At 45.8% G+C, this 25473-nt stretch overlaps 1 protein-coding gene across 1 annotated transcript in view; it reads left to right on the plus strand.

The window, feature by feature from the left end:
* TBC1D22A (TBC1 domain family member 22A) overlaps positions 1 to 25473 on the plus strand; it is a 261287-nt gene that overhangs the window by 74976 nt on the left and 160838 nt on the right. Inside the window, exons 6-8 of the mRNA XM_060244773.1 lie at positions 11009 to 11137; positions 12913 to 12975; positions 20153 to 20267. Of these exons, the coding sequence (XP_060100756.1) occupies positions 11009 to 11137; positions 12913 to 12975; positions 20153 to 20267 (307 nt within the window). The remainder of the gene's footprint in view (positions 1 to 11008; positions 11138 to 12912; positions 12976 to 20152; positions 20268 to 25473) is intronic.

Below are 25473 nucleotides of genomic sequence, written 5' to 3' on the forward strand. Positions count from 1 at the left end.
CAGCTTCATATGTTCATATGCCCCTTGTCTATACACAGGGCGACGCATCCCAGTAGGACAGGTAGGCAGCTACCGAGGGCACTGCTTAGCCTCAGGGGTGGCTGATAGGCCCCCCTACCATTTCTAGTGCCCCTTCCCTGCCGTGGTTGCCCAGTTTGATGTAGTGGTTAAGTGCATGAACTCTTATCTGGGAGAAACTGGTTTGATTCCCCACTCCACTTGCAGCTGCTGGAATGGCCTTGGGTCAGCCGTAGCTCTCACAGAGCTGTCCTTGAAAGGGCAGCTTCTGGGAGAGCTCTCTCAGACCCACCCACCTCAAAGTGTGTCTGTTGTGGGGGAGGAAGGGAAAGGCGATTGGGAGCTCTGAGTCTCTGAGATTCAGAGCGGAGGGTGAGGTATAAATCCAATACCATCATCATCATCATCATTGCTGCCCTCCTCCCTGCAGCCCTTCTCCATCTGTGGGCAGGTCGGCGGTGGGGAAAGGGCACTGTGCTCGGTGGATCAGCATGGCAGTGGGTGCACTCACAGGGGGCTTGGATCCAGGCTCCTGGTGCTTCCGAGTGCACCCACTGCTGTGCTGACCCCACTCAGCCTTCCCTGGGTTTGTCCTTCCAAACATAAACCTGGGGAAGGCCAAGCGGGGTTGGCAGGGCGGTGCGGCTTGGCACTGGGTGTGCTCACAGGCGCTTGGAGCCCGTCTCTGAGTACCTGTGAGTGCACCTGCTGCTGCACCAACACTGCCCAGCCTTCCCTGGGTAGGCTGAGTGGTTCACTCAGAGGCACTCAGTGCTATGCTGCCAGCTGCCGCGCTCGCCCTGGTGTGGTAGTGGGCTGGGGGCCTAGGGCTCCAGGAATCTTGGCACAAGCCTGCCCATACAGCTGATTATCTGCTGGCTTAGGCAAACCCCCTTCATGAATAGTGCCTCGAGATGTTTGCCAAGTTTTTTGCCCATGCATTTGTTTCCAAAAATTCTGCATATTTCTTTGTCTTAAAACCTGCTTATTCAAACTACTTATGATATCCATATGTGCAAACTGACCTTTGTAGAATGATTATATATAAAGCGATCATGTTTTCTAAAAGCAGAGGGCTACATAAAGAAATTAAGAATGTGCCTTATGTAAGCATTCTTAGTTGTGGAAATTTAAAAACGTTTGAAGAGAGCTATTGAAACTATCCAACAGGGAGATAGCTTTTCAAGGGTGTCGAACTCATTTGTGATGAGGGTCGGATCTGACATAAATGGGACTTCGTTGGGCCTGGGCCATGTATGTCATAAAATGTAACGTCACATAGTGGAGATTTAAAGTTTTCTAAACTTCATCTGCAAATATACTTGTATTTCTTTAGGGTTCCTTGTTTGTGAAAGGATTATGAAATGGTTAGTTTTGGTCTGGCTTTTCTGTGAAGCAGATTTCACTTTTGAAAACTTTCCAATGCCTCGTTCTCTTAAATTTGTAAGTGATACCAGACGGCCAGTTTGGGGTGGCTTGCAGCCGCCCTGAAGAAAGCCGGCCAGAAGAAAAGTGCCCCGGAGCCTCCACATGGCGCTGGAAGAAGGGGCAGGCCTTGGGCGGCCAGGGAGTTTCTGGAATGCTCACGCATCCTACTTGCGGCTCCCCAGGCGCTCGTAAGGCACCCTCCGGCCTTCCAGACGGCTGGGCGCTGCCTTGGAGCTGCCCCAAGTGGTGCTTTTTTGAGGCGGTTGGAGCGTCCTCGAGGACGGGGTAAGTGTGGGTCAGGGGTGGGCGGCAGGTGTTGCCGTCTGGACGGGTTTTTTTGGGTCGACTTCAGAGGCTTCTCTGAATCAACCCAAAGTGCCGGTCTGTAATCAGCCCTTGAGTATCAAATTAAGTTCTGTCACATCACCTCTTTGACCATGAGTCTATGAGACTTCGGTTCCTACAGATGTCTTTGCAGAAATACTTTTTTGCATTGGAGACACCAAACACTTATCAATGATTGCTTAACTCCAGGTGATGCTTTTGAGTTGCTTTTCAATAGCCTGTTCCACTGTTTGCTGGAATATTATATTTCTTCTGCTACATTGGCTGTATTTTCATTCCTCTGTAGGCCACAGACTTTTCCTTCCAGATGGCTCTGCCATACTTTCCTCAACAGTTAAGAATCTTCTTGATTCAGTAGCGCTGGTATGTTACCATACATACAAAAAACCCGAGCTTAATAGATGTGAAGCATTTTTGACAGACTTCCCAAATTCTCAGTTCTATGAGTTCACAAGATGTAAGTAGGCATGGGCTCAATGTATGCCAGTGGGAGTAGACTTTGATTGGTGTCAATTCGGTGTCAGTAGCAAATTCAAATGATAGAGGCGGTAGGAAATTGAGTTTGGGGTTAGGGGGTTGACATTTCCCCAATATGGATGTGGCTTGTGGATGAAGTAATATGTTAAAGAGTTGGCAGTGCAAGCAAGAGGATATGCTAATGAAGATAGGGAGTGACTTTTAAGGCCAAGGATCAACTAATGAAATTAATGGAGATCTGACTGTGGCCTCAGCCTCTGTCTATCTGGTCCCCATATACATTTGTTGAGCTCTTATTCCCTGACTTGTAGGACTACTGGTTTTGCTTGCACCACTGCCCTTTGCCAAAATACTAATATTGTTGTTAGTGGGGTTGATCCAGCCGTCCTCTAGGGAGCCTTCCTCTAGCTTTGGCTGGAGGAAGTCTTCATCCTTCACTTGCTGAAGGGGTAGCAAAGTGGTAGAATCCACTTCAGTACTTTGGTTATTAGTTTAGGAAGGTGTCCAACACCCTCCTTAAGAAGAGCCTTTGGTCATCTAAAAAGGCCTTGAATTGGGTTTGGGAGCCAGTGTAATTTCTGCAGTATTGGGGGCCACATGGTCATGATAGTTGGCCCTCACAGGCAGTGTAGCCACAACATTCTGCACTAGCTGAAGCATCAGCATACTCTTCAAAGGTAGCCCAAGCAGAGCACATTGCAGTAGTCCAGTCTAGCTGTAACTTAGCATGGATCCCTGTGGCTAAATCTGACTGACCCAGGAACATAGCAGATACACCAGACAAAGCTGGGCGGAAGCACTCTGAGCCGCCTGGGTTTCTAAGGTGACCACTGTGTCAAGCAGCTCTCTCAAGCTATACCTGGCGTTTCAAGGGAAGTATAGCCCTATCCATGACAGAGATATCAAGTTCCTGGTCTGCCTTTCCACTAACCCAGAATTTCTCCTTTCAAAATTAAGTTTCTGCTTGTTCGCTAAGCACCGTTTTAGAAGTTTAATAGCATCCTTGGAATTAAGAGGAAATTAACAGTAGAATTAGTTATCCTCATATTGAAGAAGAAGATATTGGATTTATATCCCGCCCTCCACTCCGAAGAGTCTCAGAGCGGCTCACAATCTCCTTTACCTTCCTCCCCCACAACAGACACCCTGTGAGGTAGATGAAGATATTGGATTTATATCCCGCCCTCCACTCCGAAGAGTCTCAGAGCGGCTCACAATCTCCTTTCCCTTCCTCCCCCACAACAGACACCCTGTGAGGTAGATGAAGATATTGGATTTATATCCCGCCCTCCACTCCGAAGAGTCTCAGAGCGGCTCACAATCTCCTTTCCCTTCCTCCCCCACAACAGACACCCTGTGAGGTAGATGAAGATATTGGATTTATATCCCGCCCTCCACTCCGAAGAGTCTCAGAGTGGCTCACGATCTCCTTTCCCTTCCTCCCCCACAACAGACACCCTGTGAGGTAGATGAAAATATTGGATTTATATCCCGCCCTCCACTCCGAAGAGTCTCAGAGCAGCTCACAATCTCCTTTCCCTTCCTCCCCCACAACAGACACCCTGTGAGGTAGATGAAGATATTGGATTTATATCCCGCCCTCCACTCCGAAGAGTCTCAGAGCGGCTCACAATCTCCTTTCCCTTCCTCCCCCACAACAGACACCCTGTGAGGTAGATGAAGATATTGGATTTATATCCCGCCCTCCACTCCGAAGAGTCTCAGAGCGGCTCACAATCTCCTTTCCCTTCCTCCCCCACAACAGACACCCTGTGAGGTAGATGAAGATACTGGATTTATATCCCGCCCTCCACTCCGAAGAGTCTCAGAGCGGCTCACAATCTCCTTTACCTTCCTTCCCCACAACAGAGACCCTGTGAGGTAGATGAAGATATTGGATTTATATCCCGCCCTCCACTCCGAAGAGTCTCAGAGCGGCTCAGAATCTCCTTTCCCTTCCTCCCCCACAACAGACACCCTGTGAGGTGGGTGGGGCTGGAGGGGTGTCACAGCAGCTGCCCTTTCAAGGACAACCTCTGCCAGAGCTATGGCTGACCCAAGGCCATGCTAGCAGGTGCAAGTGGAAGAGTGGGGAATCAAACCTGCTTCTCCCAGATAAGAGTCCGCGCACTTAACCACTACACCAAACTGGCTCTCCTGATGATAATGCAGCCCCCATAGCTCCTGATGACCTCTCATATAGATATTAAATAACATGGATTTAATGAAGGTTTGCACAGTTCACGTTGGCAGTTCATGTGGCAGACATGCTGGCACTGATCAATTAATCATCAACACAGTGGGGGGATGAACTTCTGCAGCCCTGTAAACACCGATAGTTCCGCCTCAAAGCTTGACAGACAGTGGTGGCTGCCAACAGGAGAGCTCCTATTCTGCTGTATGGGAGCAGAATGGATATATATCCCCAGCTCACACAAAGCATTTTTTTTCTTGGCAGCAGGCAGTTAGGCATAGAGGGGAGGGAACGGGAAGTTATTCCTCAGTATGAATAGTGGGGTTGGGGGTATTTGGTGCTTATGGCTTTAAGGTACCTGTCCTTCTGATCAAACCAAGCAGAGGGGTTAGCGACTGGGTTCCTCGGCTGAGGATCCACAATCCCTCTCGGTGGAATTTTTAAACACATGTTCCTGGCTGGGGAAGTGTCTGGTGGACTCAGGGCTCTAAGCCATCATCTGTCCTTCTGCTCAAGCCAAGCAGAGGGGATCAGCCTGTGGGTGCCTCTGCTGTGGATCCAACCTCCTGCCTAATTGTCAACACTCCTCTGTGCAATGAGGATGAGAATGGGGGACAGGGATGCTTCATTGCAAGGGGAAGAAGTCTACTCATCCATCCCTGTGGAACAAGAGCATCCTGTCAGTCCACCCGTGTCCAAATGTACTGGGGTGTCAGCAGGGGTCTTAGAGGCAGAGCCTTCCTCCCCCATCCCCTCGATGTATTCTTGGGGATGGACTCAGAGCTATTAGCACTGCCAAAACCACAGCAGTTGCTAAACCTGTTTGCAGAGGAGGAATCTGAGACTGTTGAATTAGGATGTGGTGGGGAACATCTAACCTTTCCACATCTCAACTCCTGGGGCCTGCTCCTGCCTCAAGTTCACCTCTCCATCAGTCCTCCCAACCCAGCACCACACCACAACTGTTATGCCTCCCACCTACCCTAATTTTGTGTCCCCATTTCCAGTCCACAATTTGGAAACATTCTTGCACCCTCTCCAACAACCCTGTATCACATATGCAACATCCAGAGGTAGAGGTTTTTGGAACCCCACCACTTATCATCTTCCACCCTGTGCAGGCGCTTGCAAAGAGTGCATCCAAGTCTGTTGCCTCCAGAGCGAAGAGTGGCACCTAGCAGGAGCAAGAAGAGGCCCACTTTGTTTCAATGGGGAGAAGGGGGGGAGTGGGAGTCCCCTCCAAGCTAAACGGCTCACACTGAGGGTGCTATGGGTCAGAATGGAACCTCCAGGCAGGCCACTCTCCATGAGGTCATTCCCACATGGACGCTGACACTGCCAAGCAAAAGGGCTAGGGGGAAGAGCCCGGAGGCACTCACCTTGTCGATGAGATGGTTGCTGTGGTTGGCCAACCTTTGTCAATAGTGGAGGATGTGGCCTTTTGCTGGCTGCTGCACTGTGTTGCTCCATGGTATTCCATCCCCTCGTGGAGGACCCTGAGCCAGCGACTTTTGTTGTCCATGTACTTCTCTGTGGTGGAGATGGTCAAGGCCGAGCTCTCCAGAGCGTGTGGATGGATTATGCTCTTCATGGCAGACCTCCGGAGCAGCCAGCAGCATGACTGTCTCTCCCTTTTTGCCCACTGTTGGCAACTGGAGGATCTCCGGACTGCCAGGGCAAGACCAGGGCCCCCAAAGGAGGGGACAACCCTGCTGCCAGGCTACAAAGTGGTTTTACTTCATGCTCACGGGATGGATGCAGATCAATTGGTGAAGAACATCACCACTGCAATCCACACTAGCCTGAAGTAGTGGTGGGCATGGGTGACATCATCACTGGCTACATGGTCACGGATGTCTGTGCCAACATCCTGGTAGCAGTGAGGACTGTGTGCCTTAAGGGCATCATCTGCCTGGTGCACGGACTGCACCTGGGGGTGAAGGATGCTCTCGGGCTAGAGAGCAGTGTCAAGGCCACCTGGGATGCAGCCACTCTTGAGATGTGCACCTTGCTGGTGACCTGCCAGTGCCCAGCTGCCCATTTTTCTCGTAGCATCAAGTCTACCCGCCTGCTGTGTGAGAGGCAAGTGGAGGGGGGAGAGCCCAAACACTGGCTCATACAGGGCATACTTACCCACTAGAATTCCAAAATGTGTGTTTTACAAGGGACAACAAATCTAATTTAATAAATAAAACTCCTACCTCATACCTAATGGACCAGTATCTATCTCATAGCACAACACCCACCCTGTGGACTGTTATTCACCTATAAAAACCTCTACCTTGTCAAACATCCACCCATGCAAGCGAATTTGTTTGACTGAACCTTTCAATCACCTTAGTGTAATTTGTCAATGGGGATCGCTTATTGGTATAATGTGTCACCCTGATGACCAAGGGAAAAGATATTTCACCTGGGGGTGGGATGGGGGCCAGTGGATCTTTGTTTTCGGACTGCCTCCCAGGCCTGAAGGGGGTGTGTGTGTCTGGCAGGCCATCTGCCAAAAACTTGCCACCAGGGGGAGGCGGGTAGGTGACTGCCTTCAGGGCCTGAGGAGAAGGATTGTTGCTGCAGATGGGCAATGTTTGCAATGAGGAGTCAGGCAGTCAGGGCCTTAGCCAGTGGGGGGGGGCACACAGGGTCACAGCCCCTATCAAATCTTCAGTGCCCCCACCCCAGCAGCTCCTTCCCACCCCAGTCTTCAGTTTGGAATATTGGTGGGCCAGGTACTTCTCAAGCTGTGCTGCTGCCAGCCCAAGGTGATTGCTCTTACCCTCCTCAACTCACCCCTTACCAGTAGCAAGAGCAGCATACAGCTCAGAAGCAGGAAGGAAGCAGAAACAGCTCTATCTGTTGATGGATGGCCTTGGAAGCTCCAGACATCACTCTGGAGCATTTGACCAGGGCCTTGGAAGCCGTGGCTGGATGGTTGTGACAAAGCTGGCTGAAACTCAATCCACCAAGACGGAGGTCCTGTACCTGAACCATGGGGGACTAGAGTTGGGCCGCCGACTCCCAACCATGGATGGTGCATCTCTTGCGCCGGTTCAGAAGATGAGGAGTCTGGGAGTGATACTGGATGCCTCACTCACCATGGAGGCCCAGGTCACAGCAGTTGCCCGATCTGCCTTTCAGCACCTTCGGCAGGCCGGGCTTTAGCTACTGTGATCCATGCAACAGTCACTTCCAGGTTGGATTACTATAACTCGCTCTACGCAGGCTTACCCTTGCAGCTGATCCGGAAGCTCCAGCTAGTGTGGAATGCGGCAGCACGGCTGTTAACTGCATTGCCTTTACGAGCAAGCATTCAGCCAGTGCTGCGCCAACTGCACTGTCTACCTATTGAGTACCGGATCCGCTTCAAGGTTTTGGTACTGACATTTAAAGCCTTGCGCGGTCTGGGACCAGCATACCTGAGGGACCGCCTTTCCCCATATACGCCCCAGAGGTCGTTGCGATTGGCTATGCAACACCTCCTGACCACCCCTGATCCTAAGGATGTCCGACTTGCCTCAACCAGCGCCAGGGCCTTTTCAGCCCTGGCCCCTGCCTGTCGGGATTAACTCCCTGTGGAGATCCAGGCCCTACCTGAATTACTGCCATTTTATAGGGCCTGTAAGACAGAGCTGTTCCACCAGGCCTATGTTTGAGGCAGCGGGTTCCCTATTATTTGGCCTCCCTTGTGGGGACATTGTGCTTTATTGCAGTGCTATCCTATTGTTATTACCATTGTTTATGATGGGCCTACAACTGGTTATTGATATGCTGTGCCCTCTCCGCCGGCGGTGTGTTTTATTTATTGTTTTTACTGTTTATTTTAAATTGGTGTTTTAACTTTGATATGTAGGTTTATATTGTTATTTTTATACGCTGGGATCTGCGTTGAGCCTCTTTACAGGAAAAGGCGGAATATAAGCCTATTAAATAAATAAAACCAAAATTGCTTCAGACTGGTGGTGTGGTGCGGCTTAAACAACATTGGTCCGTTCTCTTAATCTGTTCCGTAGGGCCTGCAAAACCGCCCTCTTCCAACTTGCCTTTTTAGGTGGAACCTTGGCAATAATATCAAGCCATCTTTATGTATGCACTGAAATTGTAGCACCATTAAGTTATACTGGTTTTTAGATTACTTATTTAACTTAAATTAATTTAATTTATGAATTGTATTTTAATTGTTATTATTCTGATTTTATTGTCATATCATGGCTTGTACCGTGTCTTGTAAGCCGCCCTGAGCCTGCCTTGGTGGGGAGGGCAGGGTATAAATAAAAAAATATTATTATTATTATTATTATCACCAAGAAGCAATAGAATTCTAAAGAGGGGAGGATATCGGGAGTCCTTAGTCCTCACTGATGCAGGGAAAGCTGCAACTGCCCGCTGGAGGAAGCACCTACGGCAAGATCCTCCCTTGCCACCTGGTGCAGGCGCATAGAGATGCCAAGCCAGAAAGGTCATCCTTTACCTAATTAGAAAGGAGGGGATTTAATTTAACTACCTCCGCTATGTTTAGGTTAATTTAATTAGTGCCCCCCGGAACCACTCAGGAAAAAATCCTGGCTACAGGTCTGCGGGCAGTACTCCACCCCCAAAAGCCAAATCTTCACCAAACTTGTTGGGCAGGTAGATGGGCACCCTACATGAGTTTGATGCCTATAGCTTGGAGGGTATCAGTTTGACACACTTGTGAACCTCTGGATGTGATTTCTCTGTAAACCTGTCCCCCCACCCCATCCAATCTTCACCAAACTTGGAGGTCCAGCAAAGGAGAATCAGCTGGAAACTAGCTGCAGGTTTGGCATAGAGAGGGCATTTTACCACTTCACAAATCTCATGAAATGAGCTGGTTCAATAAATGTGAAGGTTCATCGTTTGTGTGACCCCACGAACCATGAACCAGGATGAAGCTCCATTTTCCTGGTTCATGCACATCCCTAATTTCAACAGCCTAGGCCACCTCCCCATTCCACAGAGCAGTCAGAGCCACAACTGAATCATCAGTGACTAGGGAGGGAAAATCTCCAAGCACCATCAGGTTCCATCAGGCACCTGGTCCAGAACATCTTAATGGGTCCATTACCCAGTTAGTCTGAACTCTGTCAAGTAATTAGATTAAATTATGTGCTAAGGTCATGTCAAGTAGATCAATACAGTTTTTAGACTTGAGTAACTAGTGTATAATATCGATGTTAGCAGTAAACCAAGTCAAGTCTTTTCTGTCTGGATACCAAAATATCGAACAACTGAAGCGAGCATTAAAACATTTGATGTAAGAAATGCGTTGCTCTCTTTCTGGCGCTTTTATTCTGTAAATTCTGCTTGTGTGCAGAGCCTGCCTGCTTTTTCTTGCAGACCCATACCTGTCCACTCCCTCCATTGGGTTGCTAACTCCTGGGGAGAGCTATTCCAATTCCTGCCACTTAGGGTATCACTGCCACCACTATCCTTTTGGGCTCTTCCTGCCCAGAGGGACAGACTCCTGACTCCCTTCTCAACCTGAGGCCCCTCCTCTGGTCTCCTGTTACCCAGCGCCCGGTTAATACAGGGACCAAATGCCTTCTTGGTGAGAATCCTGGAGGATTGGCACCTGCTTGCCTTCCCCCTTCCCAGGATTCCCCTCTTAATGTAGCATGGTCTAAGGCAGTTGGGGAACTATGTGGCCCAGAGAACACTGCCAGATTCAAAATGTGATATTTATTAAAAAGAAAAAAAATCTACATATATATACCCTTAACCCAGCAAAATGGAAACAAAAGAAATTTGGAATAAATTCATTCCTTCTTCCCCTCCTCTTAACACATGTTCTAGCTAGCTGTTTTGAACAGAGTAGGCATACGTCTTAAAACCTTGCAAGTTTGGCCTGTAGCCCTTCACGTCACCAGAGAAATCTGCCGCTTCCCAACAGGCTGCTTGGTCTCTCAAAATGGCTGCTGTGTAGCCCAGCCCAGCCCAGCCCGAGGTCTGCTCTCTTTGAGGGCTCAGCGCTCTCCCCCTTCTTTCTCTCTCACTGGGAAATATCTCAAAACTCTCCTTCCTGCCCAGGATCTGGTCACCTTTTCTCTAGAGCACTCTGGGAAGAAAAGCCTCAAAGCATGTCTGGAACTTCCTGTTTTCATTCTGCCCCTCTAGCAAATGGCTTCCTCCTCTGTGGTTAAGAAGGGGATGGGGAGAGAGAGCGAGCGAGCGAAAGAGAGCTGACTCCCTCCCACAGGAAAAATCTTGAAATGAGTTCCAGCAAAGAAGGCATTTCGTCACACTTTATTTAGTAAAACCTATTTTATTCCTAATTTTTTTTCAAATGGGAGAGGACTTCAACCTTTGCAAAGGAATGCTGGTCTTTGGTTAAGATATTGCCTTGACTTTTATTTTTCTTTCTTTCTTTCAAGCTCATGCAAAGCACTCACAAGCTAGCATGACGGTATTAGGTACAACCTTATTATAAATTTTTGGGATGTGCTTGGTAATAGTTGTGCTGACAGCCCCCACCCCCCAATGAACTGGTAAACAGAAATTGCTGTAGTTTTAATGTTTTCCCTTACTTTCTAGGGGTACCTTCCTGCCAATGTAGATCGGAGAGAAGGCACTTTGCAAAGAAAGCGGAAAGAGTATTTTGCATTTGTTGAACAATATTATGACTCAAGAAATGAAGAAACGCATCAGGATACATATAGACAGGTGGAGGAATTAATCTGAAAATGTTTATGCTCCAAGAATGACTTCACAAGCATGTTTAACATTTTTAAGTGGCTTATTTCTGCTAAGGTATATTAGTAGATGGCCCACATGTCTGCATATGTGTTAGAACTCGGCATTTTTTGCTGATCCTATGCTGAGCATCAGGTGTATCATGAATCATGCTCGTTTAGAAATAAGCAGAGTAATTTCAACCTTTTCTAATATTCTTGCCTGCAGTATGCTGTTCCTAGCATAGGTAGATCTTTCTTTCTGACTGAATGTTCATTTTATGACAGAATTTCATTGGACAGCTTGCCATGCATGTGACGTTTTGCGTTTAGCACAGCCTCTTTGCTCTTGGTGTAGATACATGTAGCCAGTGTTTCTCATATAGCAATGACAGGAAGCTGCTTGATCAACTGGAAGCTTTCTAAGCACATGGGCCGGGCATCCCAGTTGTATCATCTTGACACCGTCAAAATTGTCAGTCAGTCAGTCACTTTTTATTTGTATCCCGCCCTCCCTGCCAAAGCGGCTCAGGGCGGCTAACAACAAGAACTTAATGCATACATTGTACAATAATAACAGCAATAAATAACATTTTAACTACAGGATAGTTAATTGCTGTCCGCAGTCTTGTATTTACTCTTCAGTACGCAGTTAACCTTGGATATGGATAGAACATCTATAGTTTAACAGGATGCTTTTTGAACTGCTTGTTTGCAGATAATGCATTTCTTTTGGGGAACCCGTAACCGTGGCTATCCTTGGGTGGTTCAGAAGATCCTGGGGCATGTTGTAGCGTGCACACCCTTTATGCAGAAAGTGTTTCTTGAGCTTCACTATTTTCCACCTGAGCTTTGGAACGTGCCTAAGATTCTCTTACAGTAATGCAGGGCAGACTGCTTTTCAGAGAAGCCAGTCTGCGGTTATTATTTCTTTTAGTGGTAACCTCCCCCCCCCCCCCCCCAAGCTTCCAAGGCACCTCAGGGTTTCTAGGAACACAGTTTGAAAACTATTGTTTTAGACAATGGGAGGAAATGGATAATTCAATTCTCTGGGAGGTCTTTATTGAGGAAATGCTGATCTATTTTGAAAGCCTGGAGAGCTGATACACCTTTTATGTACTACAAAATATATCCTCTTAGCCAGGGGTTGCTCTGTAAACCTGATCTTCCATTAATTCCTCTGTAAACCTGAACCTCCATTCACCTTCTGGGTATGTCTTTTATGTGTTTCTTATGCTTTATCTTCATCTTGAAGGAGTTTGTGTAGGTAGCAGCTTTTATTCCTCACATTAATAGATCAAAAAGAGCAGATTGAAAGCATCCTCATGCCTCTCAGTTCTTGGAGAGTGGGAACAAACTGGCTTTTTACATGGTTCAGGAAATGCAAAGTGTTAACACAAATAGCAACTCAGTAGCAGTTTTTGTGCTCCTGCGTTGCTTACCAGTATAGAAAGGCAGCAGCAAGCAGAGCAAGGGAACTATTAACCTGGCTCATTCCCATTTGCCGATAACCTGTAAAAAATATTTCTTATTCTTTTCTGTAACAGATTGTATCTCATTGTATCTGATGCTCAATACTAAATGTTCTGTGTAACAAAGGACAAAACCCATAAAGGCTTATGAAAAAATCTGGCAAAGGGAGCCAAGTAGGCCCCAATTTGGCATAGTTATCCCTATTTTATTGGAAAAACAAAAGTTTTCAACTGTTGTATTTGAATGCCTTTATGTCTTTTGAAGCTTTCCAAAATGAATGTGTTTCTCTTTCAGATTCTTATTGACATTCCTCGTATGAGCCCAGAGACTTTAATTCTTCAACCCAAAGTAACAGAGGCAAGTGGTGTTGTCAGATCATAATTTCCAGCACTGTGATTGTTAAGCTGGAATCGCTGTATGCTTATCCTGGGGATGCCGTGGAAACTGCTGCTTGCTGATGAACCATACCTGCTGGGGCTGTAATATTTCCAGGTGCTTTCCCTCTGGCTTGCCCTGGTCACCTCCATTCTCCCAGCTTTTGGTTCCATGTTCTGGGCTTTATAGCCTGGCAGGAATCAGTCTTCAGAGAGCTTCTCTTTCAGTGTTCCTTACTGCTGACTGTACTAATTTACTTGATGTATTTAAAACATTGTTGCCCCACTCTTCCAGAAAACTACCGAGAGAGGCTGACACCATAAGTAAAAGATAATAATTGCGTTGAAATGACTTAAACAGTCACAAAATAAAACTAAGGTTTGCCTCATGATAAAACAAATCTTTTACAATTCCGAAAAGCAACACGTCGGCGTTTAATTCATTATGTGGTAATTGTCAGTGGGAGTTCCTCTTCTGTAATACTGACGTTCACAGTGTGAGCGACAGAGTCCAAGCAGATCACTTCACATAATGGGTAGTTGTCTTGCAGAACTTATTGCCTTTACGTGTTGTGATGGCCACTGGCTCATGGAGATTTAAATGGGGGTTAGACGGTTGTATGGAAGACTGACCCATCCTTAGCTGTCCGCTGCAGTAGCTGAATGTGATTTTATGGTTCAGAGGCAGACTTCCTATGATTGTCAGAGACTGGAGAGCAGCCATTTGATGAGGGCTCTTATATGGCAGACCCTGCTTACCTATGGCAGTTGTCTGACCACTACTGGAAAAAGGATGCTGTACTAGATGACCGCTGGTCTTGTCCAGCAGAACTGGTCTTATGTTCTTAGTTTGGTGGTTAACAGGTTAGAGTTTGATACTTTCCATCGGGGAGGCTGTTCTATAATTGAAGCAAGCTATAGGAAAAAAAAGCTCACTCTCTCACTGAGGTCGAATGTACTGACTGAGAAGAAAGGATGGTCAGGATCAGGAGAGATTGCTCTGATCTAAGAATGAGCCTGAATTTAGGAGATGTCATTAATAGCTTCAAGGCATTGACCCACAATTTGTGTCGAACCAAGAAACCAGCTGAAAGCGAGTCTGTTTGCTTCAAAACCGGTGCTTTGTTCAAATCTGCCTATTCCAATAAGCAGCGAAGGAGCTGTTTCGTTTTGTTGTGTTTTTGGTGCCACCTGAAATTTTTAAGTCATCTTCAAGGACAGTTCCACTTAAACCACCTTAACTTTAATCCAGCCTTGAAGTCTTAGTGGTGTGAATCATTTGAGTCTAGCAGGGAGGTAGGTTTTTTTTTTTTAACCAAAAAAGGTAAGCTCTCTGCTACAGCTTTCACCGATTTGTTTTTCAGAGAGCAACTGAAGATCCAAAAGCAACCAAGACACTTTGATGTGCTTAGTCCAGAAGAGGAAGGCTGTTTTTTTTCCCCTTCCTTTAAAACAGGGGTGTCATATTCATTTGTTATGAGGGACAGATCTGACATAAAGGGGACTTGGTGAAAAATTTTGTGAGGGAAAATTGTTTAAACTTTCCCAGACAGTTCCATAGACTGCTGGATCACAAAAAGAAATTGGGAGATCTTTAATATTTAAATATATATATATATATTATTTCTAAAGGGATAGGGGCACTGGGATGGAAATTGTGTGACTGAACTCAAACTGAAGGCTTCCCCCCAAAAATCTCCAATATAAAAACCCAGTTCCCACCCAGGAACTGGTTTACCCTGCTGCAGCCTTCTGGGAAACCAGCCTGAAAGACTTCCTGTCTCTCTAGGTGGCCTACTCAGAATTGCTGCTTCCAGACAGGAGGGAAGGGGGGAGGAGGAAGAGACTAGGCCCAAAACCTTCTCTGAGTTTGATAGCCTCTTCCTGCCAACTCACATATAACCCTAGCCTAAAATGGTGTTTCTCCGCAAAAATAATATCACACTATAGACCTGTTTTTATTATCTGGGGGGGGGGCAGATGAGGGTTTTAAAAAGGTAATTTGAAATTGACTTTTAAATGGAGAATACTTTCTTGCTGGATTGATTTTCTTGGCTCAAGTTGTACATGTCTTGTCATTATGCTTAACTTCTGCTCTTATCTCTTGGGTGAGATATGGAAGAAAGACTGGTTTAACAATATTTTCAGTAATCAAATAATAAGAGATTGTGAGTGTGTCCAAGAATGGAAAAGCCACCTTAAATCAAGAAAGAAAATAGCCCATAGTTGGTGGCAAGGGGACAGCAGGAACTAGTGAACCCAACCTTTTTGACTGTTCTGAGCAAAGCTTGCGTGCAAATCAGTTTTCTGGTGCCCAACCAAATGAAAGAGCAACCTGACTGTGGCTGTTGGGAGACTTTGCACGATCTAGTTCTCACAAATAGCAACTGAGGAAGCTGTTGTTGTTTTCAATTTATATCCCACCCTGCAAGGGGGCTCAGGGATTGTTATAAGTCACACAAGCCATGATCTAAAAACAATAGAACACAATAGATCTTACATAGGTTAAAATTATGAGTTAAAACAGCATTAATAAAACCAGTATATGACATTGCTTTGATGGTGATAGCACTATAATATATTCTTCTAAGTGGTGTCATGATGTTGGCCACTGGCCAGGAGGCCAGGGTTACCAGTAGGGGAGGCCAAAAGATAGAAAAATGTGGATGCCTGCTGCCTCAACTAAAAGCCTGGTGGAAATTGGATGCCTGCTGCCTCAACTAAAAGCTCTGTCTTACAAGCCCTGTAGAATTTCAATAGATCCCATAGGGCCCTGATCTCAGTTGGTAGCTTGTTCCACCAGGCTGAGGCCAAGGCTGAAAAAGCCTTGCCTTAGTTGAGGCTAGTTGGACATCCTTCAGGCCAGGGACAGCCAAAAGATGTTGATCTATTGAGCACAAGACTCTGTGGGGCACATAAGAGGAGAGGTGATCCCTGAGATAAGCAGATCCCTGGCCACTTAGGGCTTTAAAAGTCAACACTAACAACTTGAACTGGATCCGGTACTCCATAGACAGCCAGTGCAGTTGGCGGAGCACTGGCTGAATGTGAGTCCTCACAGGCATTGCTGTCAGCAACTGTGCTGTCACATTCTGCACCTGCTGTAGTTTCCAGGTCAAGTTCAAGGGCAGCCCCACATACAGCGAGTCACAATAATCTAGTCTGGAAGTGACTGTTGCATGGATCATTGCAGCTAGGTCCTGGAAAGTGAGATAAAGAACCAGTTGCTTGGCCAGCTGAAGATGATAAAAGGCTGGCCAAGAAACCTGGGTCTCCATGAAAAGGGAGGAATCCAGGATAACCCTTAAACTCTTCACCCTCGGGGCTGGCACCAAAAACGTCCCATTGAGGGTTGGGAGGTTCATGACATTGTACAGAAGGCAGCAATCAGCACCATCCCAAAGAAAAAGAAATGCAAGAAAGCAAAGTGGCTGTCTGATGAGGCTTTACAAATAGCTGAGGAAAGAAGGCAAGTGAAAGGAAAAAGTGAAAAGGAAAAACTCACCCAACTGAATGCAGATTTCCAGAGAACAGCAAGGAGAGATGAGGAGGCCTTCCTGAAGAAACAATGTAAAGCAATAGAGGAAAATATTAGAATGGGAAGGACAATTTTCTCTTCAAGAAAATTGGAAAAATCAAGGGTATGTTTTGTGCAAAGATGGCTATGATAAAGGACAAAAACGGTAGGGACCTAACAAACAGAAGAGATCAGGAGAGGTTGCAAGAATATACAGAAGAATTATACAAGAAGGATCTCAATGTCCTTGACAACCATGACAGTGAAATCGCTAACCTTGAGCCAGACATCCTGGAGTGTGAAGTCAAATAGGCCTTAGAAAGCATTACTAACAACAAAGCTAGCGGAGATGATGGTATCTCAGTTGAGCTGTTCAAAGTACTAAAAGATGATGCTCTTAAAGTGAAGCACACATGATGTCAACAAATTTGGAAAATGCAACAGTGGCCACAGGATTGGAAAAGATCAGTTTATATTCCATTCCCAAAGAAGGGTAATGTCAAAGAATGTTCAAACTATCGCACCATTGCACTCATTTCACATGCCAGCAAGGTCATGTTAAAGATCCTACAAGCTGGGCTTCAGCAGTATGTAGATCGGGAACTACCAGAAGTTCAAGCTTGGTTTCGGAGAGGTAGAGGAACTAGAGATCAAATTGCCAACATTCGCTGGATTATGGAGAAAGCATGGGAGTATCAGAAATACTTCTATTTCTGTTTCATTGACTATGCTAAAGCCTTTGATTGTGTGGATCACAACAAACTATGGCAAGTCCTTAAAGAGATGGGAGTACCAGACCACCTCACATGTCTTCTGAGAAACCTGTATAAGGGTCAAGAAGCAACTGTCAGAACGGGATATGGAACAAGTGATTGGTTTAGAATAGGAAAAGGAGTTCAACAAGGATGTATGTTGTCATGCTGCTTATTTATATGCAGAGTACATCATGCGGAATGCTGGCCTGGATGAAGCAGAAGCCGTAATTAAGATTGCCGGGAAAAACATCAACAACCTCAGATATGCAGATGACACCACTCTAATGGCAGAAAGTGAGGAGGACCTAGAGAACTGCTTGTTGAGGGTAAAAGAGGAGAGCACAAAAGTAAAAAAAACATCAAAACCCCCAAGATCTTGGCATCCGGCCCCATCACTCCTTGGCAAACAAAAGGGGAAGACGTGGAAGTAGTGACAGACTTCACATTTCTGGGATCCAAGATCACTGCAGATGGTGACTGTAGCCATGAAATTAAAAGACGTTTGCTCTTTGGGAGGACAGCTATGGTGAACTTGGGCAGTATAATAAAAAGCAGAGACATCACCCTGCCAACTAAAGTCCGTATAGTCAAAGCGATGGTATTCCCAGTAGTAATGTATGGCTGTGAGAGCTGGACCATAAGGAAGGCCAAGTGCAGAAGAACAGATGCTTTTGAGCTGTGGTGCTGGAGAAGAATCTTGAGAGTCCCTTGGACTGCAAGAAGATCCAATCAGTCAGTCCTAAGGGAAATCAACCCTGACTGTTCCCTTGAAGGTCAGATGCTGAAGCTCAAATACTTTGGCCACCAAATGAGAAGGGAGCACTCACTGGAGAAGATCCTGATGCTGGGAAAGACAGAAGGCCAAAGAAGAAGGGGACGGCAAAAGAGAAGATGGCTGGACAGCATTACTGATGTAACTAACATGAATTTGAGCAGACTTCGAAGGATGGTGGAAGACAGGAGGGCCTGGCGTGACTTTGTCCATGGGGTGACAAAGAGTCAGACTCGACTGTGCGACTGAAGAACAACATATCATATTTAATGTAGGATCTAGTGGAAATTTTTGAGCAGCATTTTGCCCCATTTTAAATTGTCCAGAAGAAAGCATAAGCAATTATGACAGACACAGATGTGTGAAGTGTATTGAGAAGAAAGAGGTATCCCTCATTTTCAACCAATTTTATGCTCCGTATATTTGCCAAATCTTTGTCAAGTAGATTGTAAACATGAGAAAGTAGTTCCTATCACTGCTTGGCTGCAACCTTTGCATGTACTTTCTATATCGCTATGCCCATTCTTCAGACCTGTAGCATGGCTTTATAAGTAAGTTTTGCCGTAGGTCCAGCCCACGTACCAGCGAGAAAAGTAAGATTTACACCACAAGGAAAACACACACACACACAGAGACACACACAGGGAGGCGCCTGGATCAATTTCTAAAGTTCATCAGAGTTGCTAGCAGCTTCTCATAATTAATAAAACTCTTTATTCTGCTGCGCAATACCGATGGCTGCTTTTTATTTATTTCATGACCTCATAACATTCCACTTGCTCCAGCCAATTATCCACAGTATCAGGTCAACGTGACCACAAATTACACCTGCGCAAATCTCTCAAACCAGCATGTTTCTCTGGTACCATAAATCAAGTTGGTCTGCAAAACATTCTGTCCACGCACTTTTCTCTCTCTCTGCTCTTAACGTCTTCTCTGCACTTAAATCTACATTACTGCACCTTCTCTGCACTTAAACGAAATCCCCACAAGTTTACAGAGGGTCATCCAGTTCCTGTTCTGCCTGCCGAGAGTCGTCTCTGCCTCCTTCTCCAACCATCCCGCGGTGCCATGGCTTTGTAGCACTCTTCTGGTCCTCTGTGTGTCACTGTGTTGGTTACAAATCCCTAAGTATTAGATCCCTGTGGCTTTCTTGCAACCGCTTTTCATACAGCAGCCGCAAATGAGCTGCGTACTGGAAGTGATACGTTTTCAGCTAGTGCCAAATCTCAAGCGTGCACTCTGGAGAATGTGATGCCTTTCAGTGGAAGCACAGGCTGGAGAGAAGATGCGCAACAAAATGGTGTCCTTTATAATTGTGCAGAAAATCTGGCATATCAAGCAGAAGTAGAAACTTGCTTTGAGACTGTTCTTATTCTGCAGCAGTCATGAAATTTAGGGGAAAAAAATACCTTAAGATTTTCAGGATAGAAGGCCACATTCTACAAGGTGCTCATCACTAAGGCAAAGCTTCTTTGGCTCTCCTGTTTCTCCCTTCTAGTGCAATGTTTGTTTGTTGTTCAAGCGTATACTTGGAGTGATTTTTGAGAAATATTTATGAATTCTCTGTGAAAAAAAGTGATGTGCACTTCTTGAAAACGCAAAAGAACTGGAGGTACCAGAGAAGATGAGTGATGTCCGTGAATGAAGGAACCATGCCATTAGTTCGTAGAACCCAAAGGGGCACAAACAGCAGGCCACTGCTCTTCCAAATGGGAAAAAACTTTTGAGATCAAATGGAAGTTTGAGATCAGTTTGGTGGGGTAGTGGGCCTGTTTTCAAGCAAGTCAAATAATCCCTCTCGCTGCATAAGGAGTCCCTGGTTTCATCTGAATTAGCTTTTTGAATGGCCTCCATAAAATGTTGGAAGAAAAGCAAAATTGTACAGTATTGCAAAGGAATCTTTTTACAGCCTATAACTTAAGTTGTATACATGCAGAATTTAACACATTACCAGCAATCCTGAAAATATTTTCCTTAAATAAACCAATAAGTTGAATTAATGATGGTTGATAGTTATGTTTCCTGATGTTGGCTTATATTTGAATATGTGTGTGTCACTCTTCGTGCGTTCTGATCATGTTGCGTTGTGTTTCTCTGTGTTTCCTCTGTACAGATATTTGAAAGAATTCTCTTCATCTGGGCAATACGTCATCCTGCCAGTGGATACGTTCAGGGTATTAATGATCTGGTTACTCCTTTCTTTGTTGTCTTCACCTTTGAATATGCAGGTAAGATCAAATCACATTAATATTCATGTTACTGTACCCAGATTGAAGCAATTTATTTATTTTATCAAATTTATATCCCACCCTCTCCTAACAGGCTCAGGGAGGCTCACAACAGTTAAAAAACAAATATAAAAATTTAAAACAAGATATACAGTAAAATAATTTCCATACATTTTACAATCATTACATCCAATATGCATATTGAAACTCTGATTATTCCGATGTTTCTGGTTCCAGTTCTTTCAGTTCAGTAAGGAATAACAGCCACCTCGCCTTAACCGTTGAAAGCAAGTTTAAACAATTTGGTCTTACAGGTCTTACATGTGGAACTGTGGCATTCCACAGAACGGGGGCTATTACCAAGAATGCTTTGGCTCTGGTGACGGATAATCACGCTTCTTTCAGTCTGGCGATCTTAAGATTTTGTGATCCCGAATGTAGTGCTCTCTGGGGTACATATGGGGAAAGGTGGTCCCAAAGATCCCAAGTCCCAGGCCATATAGGAGTTTAAAGGTTATAGCCAGTACTTTGAAATGAATGTAGAACGCCATAGGCAGCCAGTGTATAATTTCCAGCACAGGTTGAATGTACTCCTGTACATGTAGCTCCATTAACAACCTGGCTGACACATTTTGCACCAGCTGCAGCCTCTGAATTTGAGTCAGGGACAGCCCCATGTAGAGGGCATTGCAGTAGTCTGTTCTCAAGGTGACCGTTGCATGGATCGCTGTTGCCAAGTCGTTGCACTCCAGGTATGGAACCAACTGCCTTATCCGCCTGAGATGGTAAAATGCGGATTTGGCAATGGCTGCTACCTGGGCCTCCATTGTCAGCGAAGGCTCCAGGGGCACCCCTAAACTCTTGACCTTTGAAGCAGGTACTAGTGGCATCCCATCAAAGGTCAGCAGAGGGATCTCCCTACCCAAGCCACTGCAACTTAGGCGCAGGACCTCTGTCTTTGCTGGATTCAATTTCAGTCGACTCTGCCGGAGCCATTTCACTTCAGCTAGGGCCATCTCTCCCACTAGGCAAACTAGGTGGTTGCCTAGGGCGCCGGCAGGGTGGGAGCACCGAAATTGGCCCTCCCCATACCCTAGACAAACCACTAGCGTGCCTCTTCCTCTGCTTGCCTGCACCTTTTCCTCGCCCATAGCTTGTCCGCCCGGCCTCCTCCCCGTCGCTTTTCCTCTTACTTCGGCCACCTGCACCTTCTCCTCACTGGTAGTTTGCCTGTCCCACCTCCTCCCTGTCGCTTTTCCTCTTCCTCCACTTGCCCGTGCCTTCTCCTCACCCATAGCTTGTCCTCCCAACCTTCTCTTCATTACTTTTCCTCTTCCTCTGCCCACACCCTCCCCTCACCAGTAGCTTGCCGGTCCTACCTCCTTCCCATCGCTTTTTCTCTTCCCCCCCCCCCCCGAGGCCTTCCCCTCACCTGTAGCTTGTCCTCCTGACCTCCTCCCTGTCGCTTTCCCTCCTCCTCCACCTGCCTGCGCCTTCCTTTCACCCTTAGCTTTCCCGCCGGGCCTCCCTGTTGCTTTTCCTCTTTCTCCGCCCCCCTGCGCCTCCCCCTCGTCTACAGCTTGTCCGACCTCCTCCCCGTCACTTTTCCTCTTCCTCTTCCCCCCTCCCATGCCTTTCCCTCGCCTGTAGCTTGCCTGCCCCACCTCCTCCCCTCGCTTGTCCACCCTGCAGGCGGTGGGGTGCAGCGCTGCAGGGCTGCGGGGGGGGGGGGAGGGCGCCAGATGACCTAGGGCCACCAGGTTTGCCTGGGGCGTCAGAAGGCCTAGGGCTGGGCCTGACTATGGCATATCTGCACTTGATGAATGACTTGGGTGTATTTTTGTAACATTAACCTCATAAAGTGAAACTGATCAAGAAAAATGTATTAAAACAGCTTTGAATTTAATGAAGTTATTTGTGGTTTCTAAAAGTCATGGTCTGTGTACCATTGTCACGAACATATATTTTTTTCTTTGTGTAGATGTGTGTAGTGTTATGCACTAACAGTGGTGGGATTTTTCGCTGCATATCAATATAATAAAATAGATTAATTCTGTTTAATAAAGGACAGATTACCCTTGAATGTATGATGGGACTGTTGGTTTACTGATTTGCACTGAGACCTTCCTTTGCTTTGCTTCGTTTCAGGGGAGATCTTTCTTTTTTTTTTTACACTAAGCCACTAATGAGAATTACTAGTGCTATGCCTCTAATAATCTTTTAAGTAGGGTAGGGGGCTCTGCTAGAGAGCGTTTGCAGTGTCTGCCTCTCATCCCCTTGTTTGACTGATAATGAAAATGTTTTTAACGAGCCTAAAACAGTCGGATCCACTTTGGTATACTTTGGAGTTGTTAATTGAAATACAAAGTCAAAATGAGATGTGATTAGAGAATTGATATTCCATGTTAAATAGGCCATGTAATTAATACAGTAAATAAGTTTGTTTTTAAGCACTATACCAGCAATTTAGTTTGCCAAAATTTATTTTTTTTTTCTAAAATCGACTGTAAATGGCCACTTGCGGTGACTGGCAATTGCCTTTGAGAGCTGGGGCTGCACATCTCTCGTAGAGAGAAGTTTTATTATTGATGTGCTTGGCCGGTAGAGAATACATTTTTGTTGATTGCACGCTGTCCATCTCATCCCAATAAGCCTTTGCAGGATGGATACACTTGCCTTAGGAACTCTTGGCAGCACAGTGGGGGTAAAAATGGATCAAACGCTCTCAGTTGGCTAAGCCAATAGGAATAACTGCCTGAATGCTGAGCTGTAAATAGGAAGCTAGACGAAAGAGGGGTTCAGGATGATCTTCCTGGCAGAAATTAAGAATTTCACTGCTCTTGCAGCCACACCATCATAGATATTGCCGTCCAGGGCAGAAGTAAGGGGAAGCAGAGAAGAGGCAAGAAGAAACAAGTCAAAGTCTATGTGTTAACCAGAGTTTGTTGCAAAGACCACCGTTTATTCTGACGACTAAAGCATCACAGTGGAGGACTCCCTCTGCAACAGAACAAGGAAATGAGAGTGGAGACAAGGTGTAGGATCCAAGCCGTAGATGCTGTTCTGCTCAAAATATGTTTCTCCAGTGGACAAAGCTCTTTCTTCATCACAGGAAGACTCTCACTTAGAGGAAGCAAATCTCTGGACAGAATTCAGTGTGGTCTCTTTTGCAGAAGTTCCTCTCTCACTTACATTAATGGCTGCTCCTAAGTACAATGGTAATGCGTTTGGAAAGAATTTTTATTTTTTTTATTTTAAGTAATTTATAGTCTGCCCTTTCCCAAGGATGGGCTCAGGTGGATAACAACATTCTAAAAATAGTGTAATTTTGGCAATTGAAACCAGACAGATCATAACGAATTATAAATTATAAAATTATAATTATAAATTTATAAAATGGTGACTCAGTTGGGCACATATTATATGAACCAGGATAGTGAATAAAATAAATTTATGTCATAGCACAGATGGATTGCCACATAGGGCCAGCAGATGGAGTAGGACGCCCGCTGCCTCAACCATAGGCCTGGTGGAATAGCTCCATCTTACAGGGCCTACGAAAAGATAACAATTCGGTGAGGGCCCGGATCTCAAGAGGGAGCTGATTCCACCAGGCTGGGACCAAGGCTGAAAAGGCCCTGGCCCTGGTTGAGGCAAGATGGACATCCTTTGGGCCAGGGACAGTCAGTAGATGTTGTGTGCTGGATCGTAGTGATCTCTGGGGCACGTATGGAGAGAGGCGATCCCATAGATATGTCAGTCCCAGGCCGTGTAAGGCTTTAAAAGTCAAAACTAAAACCTTGAAATGGATCCGGTACTCAATTGATAGCCGGTGCAGTTGACGCAGCACCCGGATGTGTGCCCATAAAGGCACTGTTATCAACAACCAAGCTGCTCCATTCTGCACCAGCTGGAGTTTCCAGATCAGTCTCAAGGGTAAGACTATGTAGAGCAAGTTACAGTCATCCAACCTGGAAGTGACTGTTGCATGGATCACTGTAGCTAGGGCCTAAGGGGATAGGTAGGGTGCTAGCTGCCTGGCCTGCCGAAGATGATAAAAGGCAGACTGAGCAATTGCTGTGACCTGTGCCTTCATTGAAAGTGAGGCATCTAGCATCACTCCCAGACTCTTCACCTTCTGAGCCGGCACAAGAGATGCACCGTCCAGGGTTGGGAGCTGGATGCCTAACCCTAATCCCCCCCAGCCCAGGTAAGGGACCTCCGTCTTAGCTGGATTAAGCTTCAGTTGACTTTGCCTCAACCAGCCTGCCACAGCTTCTAAGGCCAAGGTCAGATGACCTGGGGCGGAGTCTGGGTGGCCATCCATCAACATATAGAGCTGGGTGTCATCCGCATATTGATGACAGCCCAGCCCAAAACCTCAGACAATTTGGGCAGTGGGGTGCATATAGATGTTAAACATCATTGGCGAGAGAATAGCTCCTTGAGGTACACCACATTCCAGCGGGTGCTGCATGGAGATCTGCTTAACAAGTGCCACACTCTGTCCCCGACCATGGAGAAAGGAGGAAATCCACTGTAAGGCAATCCCCTGAACTCCAATGTCGGCAAGGCAGTGGGTCATTAGATCATAATCGACTGTGTCAAACACTGCTGATCTAAAAGCAACAGCAGCGCTGACCCGCCTCGGTCCAGATGCCTTCTGAGGTCATCTGTGAGGGCGACCAAAACCGTCTCCCTCCCATGACCAGGGCAGAATCTGGACTGGAAGGGATCGAGGACTGATGTCTCTTCCAGGAAAGCTTATGTTTTAAAATTTTTATTGGTTTTCAGTATAAAGGGGAAAAATGCGGCGATACAAAAGCAAAGAAGGAAAGGAATTGGGGGAAAAACAAAACAGAGAAAAGCAATAGATATCGCTGTTATATTTCTACCTTTCAAACCTGATATTAATTTTTTTCTACCTGCAAGTTTTACATTTTAATCCAATGCAACCACTACATTCTGCAGTCATATTATTTTATTATAGGGTTTTTTTGCTATTTATGCTTATAATATGAATTAAACTATTCATCTTTGATACCAACAAACAAGAAAAGCATCAAAGCGAACCACAAAATAAAAGCCACTAAGGAATCTTAACCATATTAGGGATAAGTACTAATTTTAACAATAATAACTATAATCATAAGCAGAGAAGATAAGTATAATCATTTTATCCTTAATACTAACTTAATTGTTTCCA

The sequence above is a fragment of the Heteronotia binoei genome, chromosome 8, assembly GCF_032191835.1.
Source record: "Heteronotia binoei isolate CCM8104 ecotype False Entrance Well chromosome 8, APGP_CSIRO_Hbin_v1, whole genome shotgun sequence".
NCBI classification, from domain to species: Eukaryota; Metazoa; Chordata; class Lepidosauria; order Squamata; family Gekkonidae; genus Heteronotia; species Heteronotia binoei.